This window comes from Nannobrachium achirus (genome assembly GCF_963921795.1).
Source record: "Nannobrachium achirus genome assembly, chromosome: 23".
Lineage (NCBI taxonomy): Eukaryota > Metazoa > Chordata > Actinopteri > Myctophiformes > Myctophidae > Nannobrachium > Nannobrachium achirus.
Window position 1 is genome coordinate 40,610,473 of NC_137830.1, and position 23,151 is coordinate 40,633,623.

The 23,151-nt window shown below is 42.8% G+C and overlaps 1 protein-coding gene across 1 annotated transcript in view; it reads left to right on the forward strand.

Annotated features, from left to right (window-relative positions):
- The window catches only part of ptn (pleiotrophin), a 76,054-nt gene extending 58,496 nt beyond the window's left edge, over positions 1-17,558 (forward strand). Inside the window, exons 4-5 of the mRNA XM_080754716.1 lie at positions 5,185-5,346; positions 17,002-17,558. Coding sequence (XP_080610842.1) covers positions 5,185-5,346; positions 17,002-17,057 — 218 coding nt within the window. The 3' untranslated portion in view covers positions 17,058-17,558. The remainder of the gene's footprint in view (positions 1-5,184; positions 5,347-17,001) is intronic.
- The last annotated feature ends 5,593 nt before the right edge of the window (positions 17,559-23,151 follow it).

The following is a 23,151-nucleotide window of genomic DNA, read 5'->3' on the forward strand; positions in this document are numbered from 1 at the left end:
CAAAACATGTTATTGCGACCGAAGGTCGCATTTACCCTGAAAAACCTTGTCGCATGAGTGTACGTATTCTGTACAGGAAGTGATGTCAGTGTGATGTCAGTGAATCGTGACATCACTTCCTGTACGGGGCGGCTACACAAGACTAAGAAAGACAAAAAAAAGAGAAGGATACACAAGACTAAGAAAGACAAAAAAAGAGAAGAATAAAAAAGAAAAAAAGAAGGAGGAGGATAAAGATACCAAAGGGAGAGAGAAGAAAGGGTGGATGAGGTACAATGTGCGGTATCCTCCTCCGATCTGATACGGGGCGGCTGGACTTAGATCACCTATGAAAGAATGTCCATCCACCTGGAGAAAAGAAAATGTAACAAGGAGGTGGCAACGGGCAGCCAGATAAAGTTATTAGGCCTGGATCCGACTTTAAGTCGACGCACAGGATTCCAGAAGTTTAGCGCTTATTTGCTCTTGTATCAAACCGGTACTCGAAACGTTCTTAGAATTTAACATATTTTCTAAAGTAAATGTGTTAAGAACGTTTCGTTGTCAAGCTCAACGTTGGGCATTTGGACCTATACATGGAGAAATGGAGCGAACCTGTTTGGCCTAAACATGGAGACGTGGAGAACACTATATATGGAGATAGTCCAGTCAGTCCAGTCAGTCCATCATGTCATATGGGACTACCGTCATAGACAGTAGCCATTATTAGGCCGGAGTCAATGGCTGTCTGTCTGACTGTCTGTACAGGAAATGATGTCACATGACATACTTCTTATGCCCATATATGAGTCATGAAACATAACTATCATGAATGGCCAGATGGCCAAGAATTGGCGCGACCTCGCCCTTTAGGGCGAGGTCGCATGTCACCCTGAGGTCGCAAGTTACCCTCAGGTGTCTTACTAGTTAAATTCCCTCAAAGCCTTCATTCGCTATACTGAGTCTCAGACGTAAATATCAACTGGTTGACGGTGGCATACATCTGCAATGGAGTATTTCTAAGAGCCTTTTGTGGCAAGTGGTGGCACTGAAGCAGAATCCAACTTCTTTTTATTGCCAGTTACAGTACGGTATGTGTATTGTGTACATATACAAGGAGTTACACTTGTTACAAGTGTAATAAATAATAAATATATAATAAATAAACATGTAAATAGTGCATTTGGGATACCTGCATGCTGTTATATCTGTGGTATGCTGTCACTTTCCCCCCAGAATCAAATTTGAATGAATCCAAAGTTAAAGACAATTATTTTGAAATGAAAAACTTGTTTGTAATCAGAAAACACCCCACATAGCCCCATGCCTTTTCATAAATGCAAGTAATCCCAAGACTTGTCATGGGCTTGGAAAGCTATACTGTAACTGCATATTGCCTCTCAAGCACTGTTGTAAATTTAGATGACAATCTCCTAGTGGCAACACTGTGATTTTTGTTTTTGTAATGATTTTTTCCCCCCTCTATTCTATTTAAAGTTTTGCTTTTCATTTCATTTCAGTTTGGTTCTAGTTTAGTTTCATGAGTTGTTGTTCTACATTTTTATTATGTTTTTGGATGGACACTCGTGTCGATTTAGCTTTGGTAGTATTAGTTTAATTTAGTTTTACAAAAAAAACAACGTATACGGTTGGGTATACTACATTCTATGACATGTATATTCAGTAATTACAGTTTTTAAGAAACCCCTGCCCTGACCTGCCCCATCCCTCTGATGAACATATTCCACAGCCATTTAATGCAGTTACGTTAATTGCAAACACAAGAAAGCCAAATCTCTTGGGTGAAATGGCCAATTGAAAAGGAAACATAATTGTTACCACTGACAGCAGTGATTCCAACTGACCTTTTAAATAAACAAAATTGTCGGCTTGTAAAAAGCTCTCTTAATTGCTGTTGGAATAATCCAAGCAAATTGGCAGAAATGCCAGCAAAAACAAGCCGGCGATGTGGCAACCAAAAGTGCATCTCACACAACTAATGAACAAAAGCCACTTAATTGCATGTAAACACAAGGGGCGAAGAAACACTACAATCTGCAGCGGCTCAAGCAAGGCCCCCGTACCAACTGATGTCTGATTACCAGTGAGCAGTTTAACATTCGCAAAGCATATGCTTCTTACAAACAACTTCTAACACATCTACCTAAGGTCAGGTAGGTAACGCTTCATGTTCATCAGGGGTATGACCTTTTTTTGACACAATGGTCTTGATGCGACCACAGGAATCATTCACGGTTAAAGACACACTTTTACCGCGCTCGGGTGGCACCGTGGTGAAGTCCCTATACATTGCACGTACTCCTAAGGGCTGGTGCGGCACCTGTCAGCAGGGAGTGTTGGGCGGGAGGAGTAGGACGAAGGCTCCCAGGTGGGGGCAACACGGAAATGTGTGTGGGGAGGAATCAATTGACATAACGAAAAAATTAGGGGAGAAAAGGGGGTAAAAGAAAAGAATAATTGGCCACTCCAAAAGACAATTTTTTAGGACGCTTCAATCACAAAACTTTCCTTTCACATCTTAATTCATCCCTGGCTGCAGGAGAGAGGACACAGAGATCATTGTGAGTGTCTCTGTGGACGTGCATCTGCTGGTGACTCTGTGTGCAGACTGTGCACACCTGTACATCCATGTTCGTGTTGGTTTCCCAAACACAGTGTGGTGCCGCCGAGACCAAACTCCCATGAGGCAGCATGGGAGCCCTCAGAGACAAATTATAGCGGCACATGATTCCAGAGCTGAATGTTTAGGACGTCCTTAGTGGATTCCTGCCAATGGCCCTGTCACACACACACACCCGCTCTCCACTCTCCTCTCAGCATCGTTCCTCTCTGTCTCCCCCCTCTGATGAGTACCTTGGGATCTCAGGGGCAGGTGACAGATGAGCAACGAGTGTCACAGCCATAAGGGAGCTGGGCTTGAGCGGCAGCAGAAATAATGGAGGGAGATATGAGAGACACACATTCGCAGATATAGAGGGACATCAGGTCATCCACTCACGTGTGCACGCACACGCACACACACACACACACACACACACACACACACACACACACACACACACACACACACACACACACACACACACACACACACACTCGAACACATACTGTATATCGTCGCTGTCGGGTGGAAACCTCGTATCTCCAAGTTTCGAAATTATGTTCCTTCGCAAAGTAAAGCCCTGCTTCATCGTACAAGGCCGTCGCACAAAAGTAGTGAAAACAGCCGATCTACAAGCACACAACGCCTCGCACCCACAAGGCGTTGTGTGCTTGTAGATCGGCTGTTTTCACTAGTTTAAATCATTTTTAAAATGAAAAATGCTAAACGAACGGTTTTGGACATACAAGGTTTTCACCCGACAACGACGATATGTTGTTGTCTCTATAGTCTACTCCAGCCATCCCTGTCTTTTGCTGCCCTGCATCTGCTGGGGATGAGTTCACTGGAGGTAAAATGTAAAATCGAATGAATGCCTGAATTTGAAATGCAGCAAAGGGGTGAATGAAAACAATTTTGTTGCACAGCCAAATTGATTTATTTCCATGGAGAAAATAAGATGGCCAGGACAGACAGCAGTAAACATGCTTTGATTCATCTACACACTGCAAAACCCAGTGTTAATTCAACGCAGAGCGTACAAATGGAACCACAGGGACCCTTGATTCTATTCGTACACTCGTCAGGGGTGTCGCACCAAATTCTGGGCTCTGGGTAACTATTGAAAAATAGCAGATCTACAAGCTCACAGCGTGGCACTCAAGCTTGTAGATCTGCTATTTTTAAAAAGTCTTGAAAATTTGTGCAAGTCTTTGAATATTTCAAATCTTTCTAAGGTTTTTTTTGTTGTTGAAAAAATATGTTTCTATGTCTGTGGTGCTCAAAATCTTTCATGTAAAGGACTCCCAAAATGATATATATTTGGCCACGGACCCCCATCTCAAAATATTTAGTTCCAGGGACCCCCCCAGAAGCAAAATTTGAGTTTACAAATTCCTGCTTAAAAAATACTTATATTCAAAGATTTGCACACATTTTCACTACTTTTCAAAAATAGCAGATCTACAAGCTTGCAGCAGCACTGTGAGCTTGTATATCTGCTATTTTTCAATAGCTGAAGTATAGAATTATTAAGCCCCCCCCCACCTTGGGCCCTAGTAACTCAGTCACTCACTCACTCCCCCCTCTTGTGACGCCCCTGCGTGGAGTTACAAATGGATAAATGTTTCTGCTTCTGTTCTGCAGATTTTATTGAGTACATGGCTTTAGGCATGAAGTGACGGTATGAGCACCTTGTTCACTAATGTTTAGGTCATGGGAAGCAAAATAAAGAGGGAATCTAAAAAGCTGGCATGGTTTTTTTTTGTAACAAAACATTAATTATACCTGCTTTGCTGATCTTGGGCGGTTTCCACAGATAAGAAATAGATGAAAGCCGGGCAGATTAGAACGTCATCTTCAAGCAGCCATTCAAGGTGGATGACTCACAGCAGTCTACTCCCCAGGCACGGCTTTTGGTTCCACTGAGTGATTGCAGCGGTCGAATGTTTTAAGAAATGTATCCAAGACGAATTATGTCATTTTCGCCTAATTTGCTGCTTGATCAGTTGCATTTAGTCCCACACAATGGCCTCTTCCATGCTAATCGAGCAGAGATTCACAGAACAAAAAGAATAGCATAGCTGATTTTTGGATCAAATGGTGATTGTGTTCAGTGGCGTCAGTACAGAAAAAGCTAAGCCGCGCGCGTGCAAGACACCAGTCATGTTGCCATACCTTAGCAACAGGCATGATAGGCTACATTTATTTTAAGAAGTACATTCAATTACATTCAATTTTTCCCCCAGCTAAACTTGGCATGTTTTAGTAAATGTGCCACAATTAACAATAATGCATTGCACCCGTGCGACTAACCTGGAAATACACCATTTTGTCAAGATGGTGAGAATACAAGTGTGGAGAATATAATTAAAGTGACCATATTGTAAAAATTTGCATTTGTAGTTATTTTACTGTAATTTAACAACATAATAACCAGCACAGATAGAAAAAGAGACATTCATGGATTTATATTTAAAAGTAACATTTGTTTTTCCCCCTGGACCCAGGGTATGGCAGCTGCATAACCCTGCCATATACCCAATTGACGCCCCTGATTGTGTTCATTGTGATTCCCGCTGCAGGCGAATGCAAGTATGATTTCCAGGCCTGGGGAGAGTGTGACCTGGCGACGGGCAAAAAGAACAGGACGGGTGTTCTGAAGCGAGCGCTCATGGACGCCACCTGTGCCAACACTGTCACTGCCACCAAACCCTGTGGAAAGGTTCCCAAGACCAAGCTCCAAGGTAACCCACCTGAGAAATACCATCAAATGTCTTCTAAATCAGTGGTTCTCAACCTTTTCAGGCCGCGACCCCCAAAATAAGAATATTTTAACTGGGGACCCCCCCATCTTGACAAGCACTAAGAGTTGAGGCATTACATTTTGTATAACTCGGTTCTATTTAGAAAATTGCCGATCTACATGCTCACAGCGCCTGGCGTTGCAAGGCGTTGTGAGCATGTAGATCTGCTATTTTCACGATTTCTGCCTCTAATATTTGACATTTTAGCCAATGTCCTTAAATTGTCACTTTAGAAATGTGCAGATACCCTCTACACTTGAGAATATTGTGAGAAAACAATGTTGCACATTATGTTAATCATCTGGGAACCCCCCAAAATGATTTGGGGACCCCCCTGGGGTCCTCAACCCACAGGTTGAGAACCAGGTTGAGAACCACTGTTCTAAATCCTAATGGGTTTCATAAAACACACAGATAGATGTAACCACTTTCAACCTGGTATCCCTATTTTGGGCATGTCATTATGGATACTTTTACAAACGTGATGTATGAGTTTGTGTGATTGGCTATTTTCACTTTTGTGTGACATTCATTTATGAAAAAAAAAACCATTGAAAGATGGAAATACAGTTCAAGGTTTCAGCCCGACAGCGACCATGAGTCTGACAACAAACAACCATATCACTCATTGCACATACAGACAGATCCAGGCAATGTTATTGGCAGAATGAATTGCTCTGACGAACCACATACACAGCAAAACTACTGAAAAGTAACTCATGTTCATCTTGATGACATTTTACAGCGTATATTATTGAGAGAGAACTTTCGGGACAGGCTTTCATATACAGAGCTGTAGAACAAAGAAAGGATACCGCTTTCAGACTGTTTCACCGTTTTTATTCACGGAACAGAGCTGAGCGAAATGATTAGCATCCAAATAATTGAAGCAAAATGAAATCCTGCCACCATCAACTCCTGTTTGGCACAGCGAAAAGAAATTCTGGTGTTTAGAATCTTATCAATATTCATATTCATATATATTCACATTGAAACACATCAAACAAGGACTTGTAATAGGCTGAGAATTAGTGCTATATAATATGCGGTGGTCTAGTGTTTATTGCAGCAGTACAGTTACAGGGAATGTTAAATTAGTTTGGTTAATTAATTGCAGCTAAAGGGTATATTAAATCTCAGAAGCCAATAATCTAATGCGAGGCATTTTAGTGCTTCTTTACTTGAAATGCTACAGTAGATTTTGAATATATTATATTTTAATACATTTGTTGAGATAAAAGAGACAACAGGCCGTGGACGCCTTTTTAAATTTACCAGACCTGTGAACCCAGGAGAAGACATTATGGAAATCTGAAAAGGGCACAAAGAACAGAGAGGGAACTTAATTCGCTCAGTTGGATTAAATATGACATTAGACATTATGAGATTAAATGAGGCAATGGGTGTTTCAGAGCTTATAAATGGCATGACAGCAACAATAGATCAAGTCATTCCTCTCAGTTAATCTTTGCTATGCTTATTGTCCTTGGATTGTCCTGTAACATTGACTCCTGCGTTATAAAGGCCTACTTCACAGCAGTGGCGTCAGTTCAGAAAAAGCTAAAGTATGGCAACATGACTGGTGTCTTGCATGCGCGCGAAGGCACGCAGACATCAGTCATGTTGCCGTACGTTAGCAACAGGCATGATACATTTATTTTAAGTACATTTTATTTTTCTCCCCATTTCTACGGTTTCTTGGACTGGATATGGCAGCATGGAACGGTTGTTCAAGTGCAACTAAACTTGGCATGTTAGTAAATGTGCCACAGTTAACAATAATGCATTGCACCTGTGCAGCTGACCTGCGGAACCTGGGAATATAGCATTTTGTCAAGATGGGGAGAATACAAGTGTGGAGAATATAATTATACCGGTAATACCTTGTTAAAGTGACCATTTTGTAAAATTTTGCATTTGTAGTTATTTTACTGTAATTTAACAACATAATAACCGGCACAGATAGACAAAGAGACATTCCTGGACTTGTATTTAAAAGTAACGTTTCCCCCCCTGGACCCAGGGTATGGCAGCTGCATACCCCTGCCATACCCAATTGACGCCCCTGCTTCACAGCACAGTACGTGTATTCAGTGTTGTACTGGAAAGAGTAGAATGCGTTGTTGAATATAACAAATCAACCCTTTAAATGATTTAAACGGATTTGCCAACCCTGTCTCGCCTTCATACTGTATGTATACCCTATCGCTGGCAGTGGAAATAATCCTACATGGCTCCTCGGGAGATGGGAAGGGCAGCCGTGGAATACTGGGGTGAAAAGGTTTACTCACTATTCGGCAGTAATTGCAAGCTTTCAGGCTCCCTCGGTCATGCCTAACACCCCGAATTCACTGGGCGTTTCTCCGGCTTTTCTGAGATGGGTCACCAAAACACATGGGATGAGATGATATCTGAATTGACAGGGGGGGGGGGGGGGGGGGGGGTAGATGTTAAAGAACAAATAGCTCCTCAGTGTCAGTGGTGAAAAAGTATTTTTACTTATCGTATCAATGCTGCAAACAAGTAAAAGTCCGGAATTCAAAATTGACTTGAGTAAAAGTGCAAAAGTATTGACGTCAAAATGTACTTGAAGTACCAAAAGTAAAAGTACTCATTATGTAGAATGTCCCGTTGAAAGTTTTAATATGGCTATTTTCAAATGGCCAAAATGTATATAGCACTGAAGTGTCTAATGTATGTTTTGTAAAAAATAATCAATCTACAAAGTAACTAGTAACTAAAGTTTTCAAATAAATGTAGTGGAGTAAAAGCACAATATTATGATCTGAGATATAGAAAATTGGAAATAGTCAAGTACAAATACCTCAAAACAAACTTAAGTACAGTACTTAGGTAAATGTACTTAGTTACTTTACACCACTGCTCAATGTGATATATTTTACATATTCATATAGAATATAGTATTTTTGTTTAGCCTACTGTTTATCTACCCCATGTGTGCACAGTGTTCAAACGCAACTGTGCCATTCAGATTCAATCCAGATTGATGCCAAACTCTTTCAAAGAGAGAGTCTTCCCTTGAGTCTTCTCTCTGAATATTTAACTGGACAGCCCATCATTAATGCATGGTGACAGGATTTTTCTTAAGCAGGAGCATTATAGCTATCTTTTATTTCTCTAAAGTTAACAGCTGCTACTCAGTGAAGGCGTATGTCTGTTAAAACTGTAATGGGGCAATTTAGGTAACATCTAATAGAGTATGTTTAAAAATACATCCAAATGGAGAGTAGGTGGATAGGAATCTGGCTGATTTGGATGCTGCTGAGTGACAGTAATCTGTCATTTGGGGAAGGGTGACGAACAGCATTAGCGACGGGTCTGAAGATGGGGGCCTTATTTAGGTCACCAATATACAGTAGTGGCGGCCGCAGATGTGCACTTTTTTGTTGTTGATCTCTGTTGTTTGAGTTGCAATGTCCCCTGGTAGCTTGAATAATATGAGTAGCACTGGGGTCGGAGAGGGGTGACTTTTAACACACTTTGACCGCCACGGAGGTCATATGACGTCACGCTTTTACACCCCCCGCGCTGCCACCGGCGTCATATGACGCCGGAATGTCTTTTTTTTAATTAACACAAGATTAGGAGCATATGTATCACTGACGCTTGGATTCAGCCGTCCTGGGCCCTGGAATGACTAAAATCACCATGGTTACCATTGTGTGGCCAATCAGCTTGTGTTACCTTGTGTTACCATGGTGATTTGGTACATGACCGTCCTCCCCAGGCCTGGGATTGCTGGATGGACGGCAACTTTGGCAAGAAGCAGCAGCCATGTGTTTGGGGGGGGGTTTAGTTTAGTGCTTTACTATACTACTGAGGACTACTTCTAGTTCTACAGCCGTTACATGTGATCTGAAAAGTTTTACTGGATCGTCATGGTTCATCGACCAGGCCACCAGGGACCACCGAGCCGCGGCGTCGCAGCGAAAAGAAGCAGCAGCCATGTGTTTGGGGGGGGGGGGGGGGTTTAGTTTAGTGCTTTACTATACTACTGAGGACTACTTCTACAGCCGTTACATGTGATCTGAAAAGTTTTACTGGATCGTCATGGTTCATCGACCAGGCCACCAGGGACCACCGAGCCGCGGCGTCGCAGCGAAAAGAACTGCTATATAAAGTAAGTGGTTGTTGCTAGATTGATTGATTGATACAGTGGTGTATTGGCGTGTTTGGGGGGTCGCGACGTCGCTCCGAGAGCAAGCATGAGATGAGAGATGATTATGCTCATCTCGGATCGAGCAGGGCGTTTAGCTCAGCGGCGTCAGTTCAGAAAAAGCTAAGTTATGGCAACTTGACTGGTGTCTTTCACGCGCGCGAGGCTCGCGTGCAAGACACCAGTCATGTTACATACCTTTACAACAGGCACGATTACAGTACATTTTATTATATTCCCCCTGTAGCCAAGGTATGGCAGCTGCCATAGCTTGCCATACCCAATTGACGCCTCTTTAGCTTAGCTTGGTGAGAAAGGAGGACAGATGCTCCATTTAGTGCAAAACAAACACATCCCAGCAAACAACCACTATAAGTCACTCGCAAACGTCGCAGTCTGACCAATCCAGCGAGATGGATTGGTCAGACCTTGTACCAGTTCACTGGTACAAGGTCTACTAAAAGGAGATCATGAGATCCATGAAAAGACTAGGCTTATTTCCATAGTAAACCATTGCAGTATCTCATATAACATTGAATGACAGACGGATAGAACACAGTACTATGCAGTAGATATAGTCAGGAAAAAAGGGGGAAATAAAAAACAGTATAAAAACATACAGTAGGTAAATACAAAGAAGGGATTGATTGATTGATTGATTGATTGAAGACTTTATTAGAAGTTTGCATAGGAAAAGGTACAGTTTCATGACGGTACAGTTCACTGGTACAAGGTCTACTAAAAGGAGAGCCATGAAAATACTAAGCTCATAGTGCCTTGCTGGGCTATGAGCTTGTAGATCGGCTATTAGGCATCATATGTAAATGGCAGATCTACAAGCTCATAGCGCGGTGCCGGGCTATGAGCTTGTAGATCTGCTATTTTGGAAATATATGTACCTGTGTATATAAAATGTATAGCAAATAATTATATATACCTTATGGTAATTATGTTTTTTTTTTCATAATTACTCTTACTTGCAGTTGCCTGGTCTGGATTCTAACATGGTGAAGTTTGTCGCAGTTGGCTTGACTTTGTCAATACAAACATTTCCATATGAATGTACATCAATTTTTATTTAATTTTATGTATTATGACTTTGAATTGCTCAGGGTAGTTTGACCGTTTTAGTTTGAAGTGACTAAAATGATGATTGCAATGGAACACATCTACAACTATACTGAAGTGAAACAGCAATGTAAAGTTTTTTTTTATCTTTATCAGAGTTTTTATCTTTATTTTTGAGATGTCTGGTGTCTAACTGAAGGCTTGAATAAAAAATCCCAGGTCAAAACACAGTGGATTCTACTCTGTCTCTCCTTCATCCTGGGAAGATGAAAAAAGAGCCTCTGTCAGTCTCCTGGCTTCTTCCACTTTCCTGCCTTATAACTAGACCACGGTACAACTTTTTTTAACTTTTTTTTTACAGCATTATGGCCTGCACCCTGTTCTTCATTTAGAGGTACTGTGTGTTCTTGTACCATTTACCAATTTGTTTCTAGGGCTTCTGAAAGTTTTTTTCCTTTGACCTCAATTATCTCAGAAAGTAAATTTCTGATGCTCCTTTTTCATCTGTACAGCTTTCGCTCTCCCTCAGGTTTCTCCACAGCAGAACACCACAGCAGGACGAAATTTTTATGGTGAAAGCTAAGGTTCCGACTCTATATTCTCTGAAATTTTTGTCAATTTTCGTACATCCTACCATTTTCAATTTATTCCGTCAAAAATGAATGGCCGTCTATGGTGGCAAGGGTTTTACCCTTAAAACCCTTAACATTGTGGCAGTCAAAGTGTTAAAGGAGTAGTTCACCCCCAAAATGACTTTTTTTCTATTGATTACTCACGCCATGGAGACTTGAGTTCAATAATATTTTTTGTTATTTGTCGCATTCCTAAGCCCATTGATTCCGGATGGGGACCCAAATGCATTTGAGTCCCCATCCGGAATCAATGGGGGTACATTTGCATCACATTTTTGTCTTAGGAATGCGACAAATACAAAAAAGATTATCAATAGAAAAAAGTAATCAATAGAAAAAAGTAATCAATAGAAAAAGTAATCAATTTTGTGGGTGAACTATAGCCTAGTAAACTGACTCCTCCCATCTTCTGTTCGAATCTGAGAATCAGAAGGCAGGAGGAGCCTGGTTTATATTATTAAATAAAAATCACAATCAGATATCGTATGGATATGGATTTCAGTGGCAAGAGCAGACGGACGTTTATGTTTTGACAGAACTCATGACATGCATGCATGCATGGCGTACTTTAACTTGTATAACTTAAACTTGCATCTCTACTTTATGTGCACGCACACACATCCAAGTGAAATGTGTGACTACTACTAGTGGTCAGCATTTACGCAACTAAATCCTCAGTGTTAATTCATCCATTTGTAAAATGAACACTGAGGAGGATATTAACTGCATCAATTCTGATGAACGCGGGAGGTGTGCTGTGCGCAGACAAAGTGGCAACCTGAGGAGAAGGGCCGGGGAAAGGGGTGGGGGTTTGGGGGGGACAGTGTCCACGATGAAGGGAGACAGCGGAGAAGAGAGACCGGCTAGCATAGAAAGGTGTTATTTCCCCATGTCTGTCAGCTGGGAGATAAGCTTTGGGAAGAGGAAGAGGGGTTACTGAGGGAAATAAATAGAGGCTGATGGGGTCCTGTGGTAAGGTGGGGAGGGGGGGGGCTTAGGTTGGTAAGGGGTAAGATGTGGTGTTGCGGCGGGAGTCGCGAATGCTTTGTGTCTCTTGTGTTTGTGTGTGAAAAGCCCGTGAGGATGTCACGTGAAAGGAAAATGCTCCAAATGTATGAATTCTAAACAGCCACCTGGGGTCTTGGAGATAGCCCCCCCCCCCCCCCCCCCCCCCAACTGCAGCAGGTAGGTTGCTGCGAAGGAGCAAGCATCTGTCATTTACAGATTCTGCAGGAGACCACGCTGAGAGGTGCCTGGGGAGCGATCCGGGGTTCAGAGCGCCATGCCTTTGCTGTCTAGCGCTGATGAAACAAGGGCCCGGCAGACTGAAAGAGAGATGGGGCGGAGGAATACAGAGTGACAGAAATGAAACATTATGAATACCTGTAGAAACCCTTCTGCCCCCCCCCCACCCCCATCCCTCAGCTGCATGACCCAGCGTGTTGGGATGCAGGGGGGAAACAAAAGGTTTTGTAGGGAATCAATCTGGCCTCTCTGAATTGGTTCGCCGGTTACAGTGTTAGCTACCGTCCCCGAGGAAAGGCGCCAGCTTATACCGCGCTATTCTGCTCGCTGAATGCAGGGGAGAGCATTCAGAGTCAGGCACGCTATTATTGCACCGGGGCAGCTTCTCGACATCTGGGCTGAGAGAAAAGCTGTGTTGGTCTGATTATGAGACTGTCAGAGACAGGGGGCAAAGTGGAGGGAGAGAGCGGAGCAATGTAATGTGCCAACGCAGCGGAACGCACTGTAGCATGGTACGAGTGCCAGAGCTCCTATCTCACAGACGGCGCGCTAACAGAGAGAACAGGCTCTCTTCCAATCTCTGTCCCCAGGGAGAAGAAATAATATGCTGACAAAAACATTCACGGAGGATAGATAAATACATAAAAAACATTCCAACAAATGAAAGCAAACAAATTGAACGGAAGAGCAATTTCACGCGGTTGAGCGCACAGTGGTCTTGCGCGCACAACAAAATCTTAATACAACGTACTGGGGGGTGACGAGAGGAGATTTCCGATCCAATTTCCCCAAGTGTCTGCTTTGCATGTTAAAAAGTTTAAAATTCAATTGACAAAGCTTAACTTGTAGCTGTTCATGGCCTGCCTGCATGCCTTTAGCCATGTTCAAATGAATATTGCTGCTGTCCAAAACTGTTACTTCTCAGGAAATGGAAAAATTATCTGTTTTCCAATGAATCCAAGGTAATTATTATTTAGTTAGAAGCTCTTGTTAATACTTACTTACTTAATATTTTTAATTGGTTAAATATTTACCCGTAAGACGCCCTAAGGGCGAGAAGCGACCTAGCCCACAAGGTCACGCTGAAACATAAGAGCTTAGAATCCGCACGACGGACGAACGGACATGATCTGCAGGTTTTCATACTAAATGCGACCTATGGCTTCTAGACTCACTTTCAATATGTTCCAAAAATTGCAGAAATGGCTGTCCTACATGCAAGCTCACAATGTGAGCTAGAGATTGGCTATTTTTGCTGCTTTAGTGTGACCCTCTTGTATGACAAATTAGGGCTTTAATAATAAAAACAAACTATGGAAATATGAGGTTTCTGCCCGACAATGACAATATGCAATCAGTGAATTTTGCAACCTCAAAACGTCTAGTGAGACCTTATGTCTGTTGCTGTAATTGCTTCTTAGATGCGCATAGGGTTGCCGCAATCTCACCTCATTGATATTGCATTTTTCTGCTCTAAATAACAGTGGTACTTGATGCAAGTCCATGTCGTTCTATTAACTTTTTTTTTTATCATTTGGACTGAGTTTGCTAGACTCTAAATAACGCAATCAACCATATTGATGTGGCATTATCCAGTTGCAGACGCTAAACACACAAGTGTTGATTAGCCAGCCGACTCGTCTCCCGAAAATGCCTGCCAGAGGAGAATACAGTACTGAAGATGTTTGGATATTAATTACCCCTACCTGCTTTACCTCACTCCCTCCTTTCATCTCCCTCAAGCATCTAAATAAGAGACACAGGAGAACATATGGGAAAGTACTGTAGCAGACAGACAAGCACGGTCATTTAGGAACAGTTTGATGGAAGGAGAATATTTACAGAGATACCACTCAGAAAGGCCATGGCAGAGAGGGAGAGACGGTGACAAGACCAAGGCAGTCGCACACTATACACACACACAGGGGTGTCACAAGGGGGGGGGGGGGGGACTGAGTTACTAGGGCCCAATATACTTTAGCTATTGAAAAATAGCCGATAGCTTGTAGATCTGCTATTTTTCAAAAGTCGTGAAAATGTGTAACCTGACTCCGCCAGATGGTGGCAGCAGTGCATATACTGCATATACCGCCCTAGTAAGGCGGTACACACTACTGCCACCATCTGGCGGAGTCAGGTTAGAAAATGTGTGCAAATGTGCGCAATCTTTGAATATATGTATTTTTAAGCGAACATTTGTAACTCAAATTCTGCTCGTTTTTTTTTTTTTTTTTTTTTTTTTAAAAAGCAGATCTACAAGCTCGCAGCTTGTAGACCAGTATATCTGCTATTTTTCAATAATGTCGCACCAAATTCTGGGCCCTGGGTACAAGGATTCACTGCGGGCCCCCATGAATGTTCTTCATAGGGGGAGGGGGTTTAACCCATTTAGACTGGGAACGCATTATTACACATTATTTTGTGCTATAACACCCCTGCATGCACGCACGCACACACACGCACACACGCACACACGCACACACACACACACACACACACACACGGACAAATGGACCCACATGATCTGGGGGACTGTCTGACTGACTGACAGTCCACCAAAACTGATCGATGGAGACTGTGTGCGCTCTCTTCCTGTTCAACAGAGCAGCGAAGCCACTGAGCAGAAAAATGGGGACTGTGGCTTCATGCCACGGCAGCAAGGCACCAAATCCACTCTTGTAGGAAGATGATAAAGCATTTTTCTCCTAGCACTGTTCACACTGAGCCATCAAATCAACCCCCTCTGGCCAGTAGCTGCGGGCTTCACTCATCAAAACCGGTGCGAGGTGGGCGGGACTGCGGTTTGGTGATTGCCTTCTAAAAGCTCTGTAACCTGCACTCTAGGGGGTGCCGAAAACACATGTTCAATTATCATAAGCTGGAGAGGAGGGGAACAAAGCTTGTTATGCAGTACTGGGACGAGGTTTCTTTTTTGTATTTTGTAAAACATTATTGCTTGTTGGCACAGCAATTGTCAAGTACAGTAAAGTGGGTGAATAGGCTCTATGCACAGCAGCCATATTGGCAAGAAATTGGGCCCCTTCCTTACTTCCTTAACAGGTGTTACCAATGATACTCTCTGTTCCATTTCATGTAGCACAGTGGTTCTCAAGCCTTTTAATTTGAAGGACCCCCATAACTCTGAGAGTGTACGCATGGAACCAATTGGACCCTTACGGGTCTCAGAGTTACACACACCCATAAGCGGGCATTTGGAACCGCCTCAAGGAAACATGAGGGTCCCTGGACCCCACCTTGAGACCCACTGGTGTAGCAGAGGGTTTCCAATGAGCCAACATGTCAGCATCCTGGCTCTGTTTGACCAGAATGGAACCAGAGCCTTCATTAGTATGATGGTGGTAACACCTGTGAAACAGGCACGTGCAGTCCTGCACACATAGACATCAAAGGGGGCTTGAGCCCCTGCCCTTCTATCTGTCTGTAAAAAGTGCCCTCTCCAGACCATGAATGCAGTTTTTACTATGGTGAAAGAAATGCAAATTCCCTTTTTCCATTTGCCATACCTGAAGGCAGCATTCAAAAGAATTGCCTTGTCCGAACTTGAATGCAGCATCTTATGTTGAAATAATCGCCCCCTCTCGGTGTAGAAATCCATGCCGTAAACCACATCTCCAGTATTGCTTGATTATGCTTAGTTTAGTGCGGTATCAAGTAACAAAAATAGCCGACCTTTGTGAGCTTGGAGGTCTGCTATTTTAGATATTTTCACCAAAAGGCCCTTTTAAAAATGTCAGCCCCTGCCTCTCTAACATTCTCTGCACCAAACTTCTCTCCAAAATGGCTGCTGTGCATACTGTATGGAGCAGGAGGCAGAGTGACCATCAGGGAATTGAAAGGTTCCCTGGTTGTGGTCCCCGGCTGCTGCTGTCCTTGAGTAAGACACAGAACCCCTGACTGCTCCCAACGGACGGGTTGGTGCCTTGCAAGTTTTGCTTCCGATGTTGGTGTGTGAATGAAATGCACATTGGTGCATAAAGGCGCTACTTAAAGAGGCGGTGCCATGGTTTTGTACTTTTTCAGTTTTTCATGTGTCTAGGAGGTTGACAGTACTTCATTAGACCCCCTGGTGTGGTTGTCATGAGCAATTATGTATTCCCTTTCTATTTTTTTTTTTCTGGAGGCTGCCACCTTGTGGGTCAAAAGTGCCGGTCCAAAAACACAAATACAATGACATCATAGAATCAACCCCTCCCCTAATTACCTTTCACCCAACACTGTGGGTGTGGCTAACTTCAGCTGGGTCACCACCCACCATGACAACCAGGAATACGTGATGAACTGGTGGGTGTGGCCACATAAAAACCTAATTTTAACTCTTTCTGTACACTTTTTGGGAAAGAAATCTTCCTCCTAGTATAATCATAATACCTGATAATCATGTTTTAGAGGGGGAAAAATCATGGCAACCCATCTTTAAATGCAGACCATTTACCATTTAACATTTTCTTGCAGACTCAAAGAAGCAGAAGAAGGAGGGAAAGAAGCGAGATCGCACCCCAATGGACTAATGACATCATGGGTCACCAGGGAGGAAGCAGAAAGAGGGAGACGAGGCGTACAGCACCATTGCCTAGTTCCAACATGGCTCCTCTCCATTAATGTCCTGTAGGTTGACAGTAGGCACCTATAGCATCGACAGACCAGCGGGAATAAAAGAAAACAACTTGTAGTAATAATGTGTTGTTTTTACTTTTTCCTAGTTCATGATAAGAAGCGACACTTTTTGTTGCGACAATAGGCGATACGTATAATACTCAGTTGTATGAATAATTGTATATGAAAATGTGTTTACTAAAATTCTCCTTGCCATTTTTAGGGCTGTTTTCTAAAGAACAAATTGGGTAGGATTTGTATTGCCATGGTGTAGGCTAACTGCAATTTGGAAAAGTCTTTGGTGCATGTCCCTAATTAAGCCGCTGGTTAAAAGTAACTGAAGCTCCAAACAACTTCAGTTAATTAGAGTGAAAAGTTTCACTCGAGACACTTTGGAAACTGTTGTAGGGTTTAGTGGGGTGAATTGTCTTTTCAACCAGTACCACGATTCATTTCATGGTCGGTTCCATTTTTCTTATATGAGAAACAAGATACAAGTATACTGTACTCTTGCTTGTAGACTGCATAAGGTAGCTACTACTGTACATGTGTTCAAACTGTAATTTTTTTCAAGCGTGTACCTCCCTGTGCTGCTTTATTGTACCTCAGTTTATATCCAGTCTAGGTTTTTACGTCTGTACTGTATAAAAATGAATGTCCTGACATTGTAGTCCTCAACTGGAATTAACATTCCCTGTTTGCTATTACCCCACCATCCCCCTCAACAAATAAAGGTAGAAAAGATGGTCAAGGCTGACAAGGCATTGCTTATTTACTTCTTGTAGCCATAATGCAAATAATCCAACATTTTCAAACACATCGCATAGATTTTTATTTGTAATTCTTTCCAAAAGTATATGGCACAATATATGTCCACTCATGTAATTCATTTTACAGTGTCATCATAGGTTGCCAGTGATCTTACCGTCTTGTTTCATCGCTCAGAACAAATAGTCAATCATAATGCATCAAAAGAAAAGAAAAGGGAAATCAATACCATCATCACTGTACATTGGAAGGAAGTATCATAGTTGGGGAAGGGCAAAGACAGGGATTCTGAAAGGGAACATTCAGTAGGTATTAAACACATGTATGTACATTTCAACTGTACCGCATCCAAATTACATAATCATTTATGTCCTATAGATATATATATATACACAATGCAAACAATAGACCGTTTAAAATACATTGTTTTTCTCTATTGCATGAGGAGCCACAAGCTAATACACAATGAACCTCTACATACTTAAGCAACTGAAAGATGAACACCTCCTATGTACATTTGCAGCAGGCTATTGATATTTAATTTTGAGTTGCACCTGTTTCTTTCCTGTGAAGTCCATGTGGGTCAGACAGCTCAAACCTCCACACACACACCAGGCTGTTCCACAGAACCATTTTTCCCCGAGATGTTAAATTGCAGGAGTTTAAAGGCTAGTGAGAGGGACAGCTGGCTTCCAGTTGCCTCTCAACATGTGTGTCTCGTTCGTCCCTTGTTGTTAGCTTTCAAGTAGAAACCGTATTGAGGAAAAATACTATACTCAATTTTGACCCCTGGGCCACATGCTGTAGCTTTAGCCTCCCCCCCCCCCCCCCCCCCCCCCCCCCCCCCCCCCCCCCCCCCGCCTCCAGATATCCAGGGTTGCGTTTTAAAGTTTAACATTTTTCAGTTTGAAAATTCCACACAATAGTTTGAGAATGTAAAAGTGAAGAGCGTGTGTCCAGTCATAAAATGTACAAGGCAGTGCTCAATTTCTTAACAATACATGCCCCCCGGCCCCCAGTCATACAATATATTTATCTTATACTTTCATAATCAAGTTCATCTTGACTTTGAAACACTTTCATAGTCCATATGTCCACATGTCCATATGTGTTTAATAACTGCGTCCCATTTCAAATGAGCATTTCTGGTACCACCATTAGATATCTTTCTGATTTGCAATATTACATTTTTTACAGCAATAAAATAAACAGCTTTATAAAACATGATATAAAATGTACAGGATAATGATCATACTATTTACACGTGTGGAGGTAGGGACGATTTGTCCCACTGTGTACCTTTATCACACAATACTGTGCCTATAAGTGTGTCTTTGGAAGCCTTTTGCTTTTGAAAGACTAGTAAGGAAGGGAATAATAGAGAGAGATAGACAAACAATCACACTGTGCCTCTTCCCTGATGTGTGCTTTGTGTTTCGATGTAGACCTAGGCCTACATTATTTTATTTTTTTACACGCGTCCCATCAGATGCCTTCATGCTGTGGTGGCCTCGTAAAACGATAAAGCAAAGCATACTCGCGCTGTCATACACACACACACACACACCCACACACACACACACACACACACACACACACACACACACACACACACACACACACTCTCACACACACACACACACACACACACACACACACACACACACGCTCGCGCACGTGCACACACATACGCACAAATGTTGATGCCATTTGACAACGAAACATAATGGCAGACAGTGTGTGTGCTGTGTACAGTACAGTTTCACGCTCATGAGTAGACAAGCATGCAGGGATGTATGTGCACGCACATGCTTGCAGAGACAAACGCATACACACACACGCACGCACACACACGCACACACACACGCACACACGCAGAACCCAAAGAACCCTCCATGCCTCCACCATAGTTTTCACTAAATGACTTGCAAGGTTTCGAAATTAGACGTATTAAGATTGTTCAGTCCGTTCGTGGTAGGAGCATACAAATTATACTTTGTACAAACAAGATAAAAGATAATTAGTGACAAATATTTTGTGCTTTTCAACATGCGTTAACACTGAAGCCACGCTTAATTTGCTGCCCCGGGTATACACCCTTCAGCGCAGCGCAGGTACACGCAGTGTTAACATAAAAGAGCGATTCACGTTCTTGTTGTTCTCGATAAGGCACTTCAAATTGCTTCGTACAATCTGCAGATATAGTTTCCAACACAGACAAAGCCCTGAAGGCGCTGTTAGCATTCAAAGTAGCATACATAGTCAACCAATGTACGTTTTCTGTTATCGCAACTCACAGCCACACATGCTACCTTAAAGGCCGTAAAACACTTAACATATCAAGTGTATAAATTAATAGAGCTGTCATTTACCACTGCCAATACATGGCTAACTAACTACACTACAACTGCAAAATTACTCCCAACTACAGACACGGCAAATTGCACTGACAGCGAGAATTCGTAAGGTATTCACAAATAAACTTTGCGTGTCCTATGTTCTCCTTAAAAGGAGTTTAGCCCTTTGACATTATTAGCCGTGTGAAGAGGAGCCCAGCAGGTAGCTCTCTACGGCACATTATGATCTGGTGATTTACCACCGAGACGATGCTTATGTCTTGCCAGAGGCGGATGATGAATGATAGAATAATATGGATGCATGTATCTTGAGTATGTAGACACGGACGCATAGAATGCGAAAGCACACTCTGAAAACTGGAAACGCAATAAAACCAACACTATAGTATATATCAGTGGTTCTCAACCTGTGGGTCGGCAACCCCAGGGGGGTCCCCAAATTATTTTGGGGGGGGTCCCTAGATGATGAACTCAATGTGCAACATTGTTTTCTCACTCAACAGTAAACAAACCAACATAAAGTTAAAGTATATATTATAGAGGGTATATGCACAATTCTAAAGTGATAATTTTAAGGACTTTTTAATACCTCTAAAATGACAAATTAAACAATGGCCAAAGAGGCAGAAATTGTGAAAATAACCGATATACATGCTGCGAGGTGTTGTGAGCATGTAGATCTGCTATTTTCACAATAGAACCGTGTTATACAAAATGTAATGCCTCCACTCTTAGTGTTTAGATGGTGCGAGTTTCATGGGGAGACGGTGAAGCTACAGTGGCGTCAGTTCAGAAAAATCTAAGGTATGGCAACATGACTGGTTGCCATACCTTAGATTTTTCTGCCTTGGAACGACTGTGACTTCTCCAAACATGGTCCACATACAGAGCAACGCACACACACACACACACACACACACACACACACACACACACACACACACACACGCACACGCACACGCACACGCACACATGCACGCGCACATGCACACACGTACCCCTTTTGTCACCATGACTACAAAGGCAAGCTTATCACAGTTGCACAAAGTGGACACCTTGGTTACTATCTGCCTGCCTCCGAATGTGTGTGCGTGACGGCCACACTCTTTGACACTGTCAATGAGCAGTCGGCAGTGTCTCATTCTCTCATAACCCCCCCCCCCCCCTTTCTCTTCATCTTACCTTGGCTACAGGGGGAAAAAATTAAATGTACTTCTTAAATAAATTCATCATGCCTGTTGCTAAGGTATGGCAACATGACTGGTATCTTGCAGGCGACACCAGTCATGTTGCCATACCTTAGCCTTTGCTGAACTGATGCCACTGCTCTCTCGCTCACACACACACACACACACACACACACACACACACACACACACACACACACACACACACACACACACACACACACGCACACGCGCACACACACACACACACACACACACACACACGCACACGCACACGCACACGCACACGCACACACGCGCACACATTACATCACAAAAAAACAACATTGGACAGGCAGGGAACGTGGTCCTTATTTTTGTCAAGTGCTCAGCTAACCGTCAAGGAGAACGGGCGTTGATAGAGAGGTTGCATCGCTTCACTCACAACAAGGCGACCCGCGGTGAGCAGCGGCCACTTTGTTAGTTTTGTTTGTTTTGTTCCAGACAACTCGACCATCTTTCTCCCGTGGTTTCATGAACCGCATTCGTCTTACAGTACGTCAACCGGGGCGTAAGAAAGCTGCACCCCCCCCCCCCCCCCTTGCACCCCCTCCGGACCGCCATGTTGTGTTGTGGAGGCCACTTAATTCTCCCACCGGTATCACTCAAACGACAGCTTAGCCCGAGATTAATCAGATGTTCTGCAAGCCTCTTACCCACAAACTGAGACGTGTGACGGATGACACGCAGGCCCGGCGCCCACTTATCAACGTGACGGATAGTGCCGCACTAAACCTGGACGGACGCAGCGCTTCCTGACAACAGCGCCGGGGTCAAGCGGGTACTGCGGCACTGCATGTGGGACGTGGCCAACTTGTCAGCAGTGTTCATTTCGTTGACTAAAAACTGGAAAAAAAGTACTCACATATTTTAAGTAAAATTCTGGAATTCTAAATGTACTTGAGTAAAAGTGAAATGAAAGCGTGGCATCAAAAAAATAGCAGATCTACAAGCTCGACGCGTTGTTATACTTGTAGATCGGCTATTTTCAAATAGCTATGGTATAAAATAGGGCTGAAGTGTGTGTTTTCTTTTATAAATATATTATTATTTATATCTGCAAAGTAACTAGTAACTAACGTTTTCATATAATTGGAGTAAAAGTACAATATTTGACACTGAGATGTAGTGGAGTAGAAGTAAAAGTATTGGAAATTGGTAACACTCAAGTTAAGTACAAATACCTCAAAATTGTACTTAGTAAAGTAAAGTAAATACATGTACTTAGTTACTTTACACCACTGGAAATCTTACACCCAGCAACATGACTGGACGCGTTCATTTCACACACATATATCGTTGTTGTCGGGTGGAAACCTCATATCTCCAAGTTTCAAATGTGTACGTTCTTTCGCAAAGTAAAGCCCTGCTTCATCATACAAGGTAGTTGAAAACAGCAGATCGACAAGCACACAACGCCTCGCGGTGCGAGGCGTTGTGTGCTTGTAGATTGGCTGTTTTCACTAGTTTAAATCATTCTTAAAATGATAAATGCAAAACAAACGGTTTTGGACATACAAGGTTTTCAACCGACAACGACGATATGGTTAAACATGCAGGGGGCTGGAGCCTGTAACAGGCTCAGGAGCATGTGGGATACCAAGTGGGACAGGGGCGTGAAAGCACAAGTTGAGCGTGTAATGGCCAATCTTTAATCT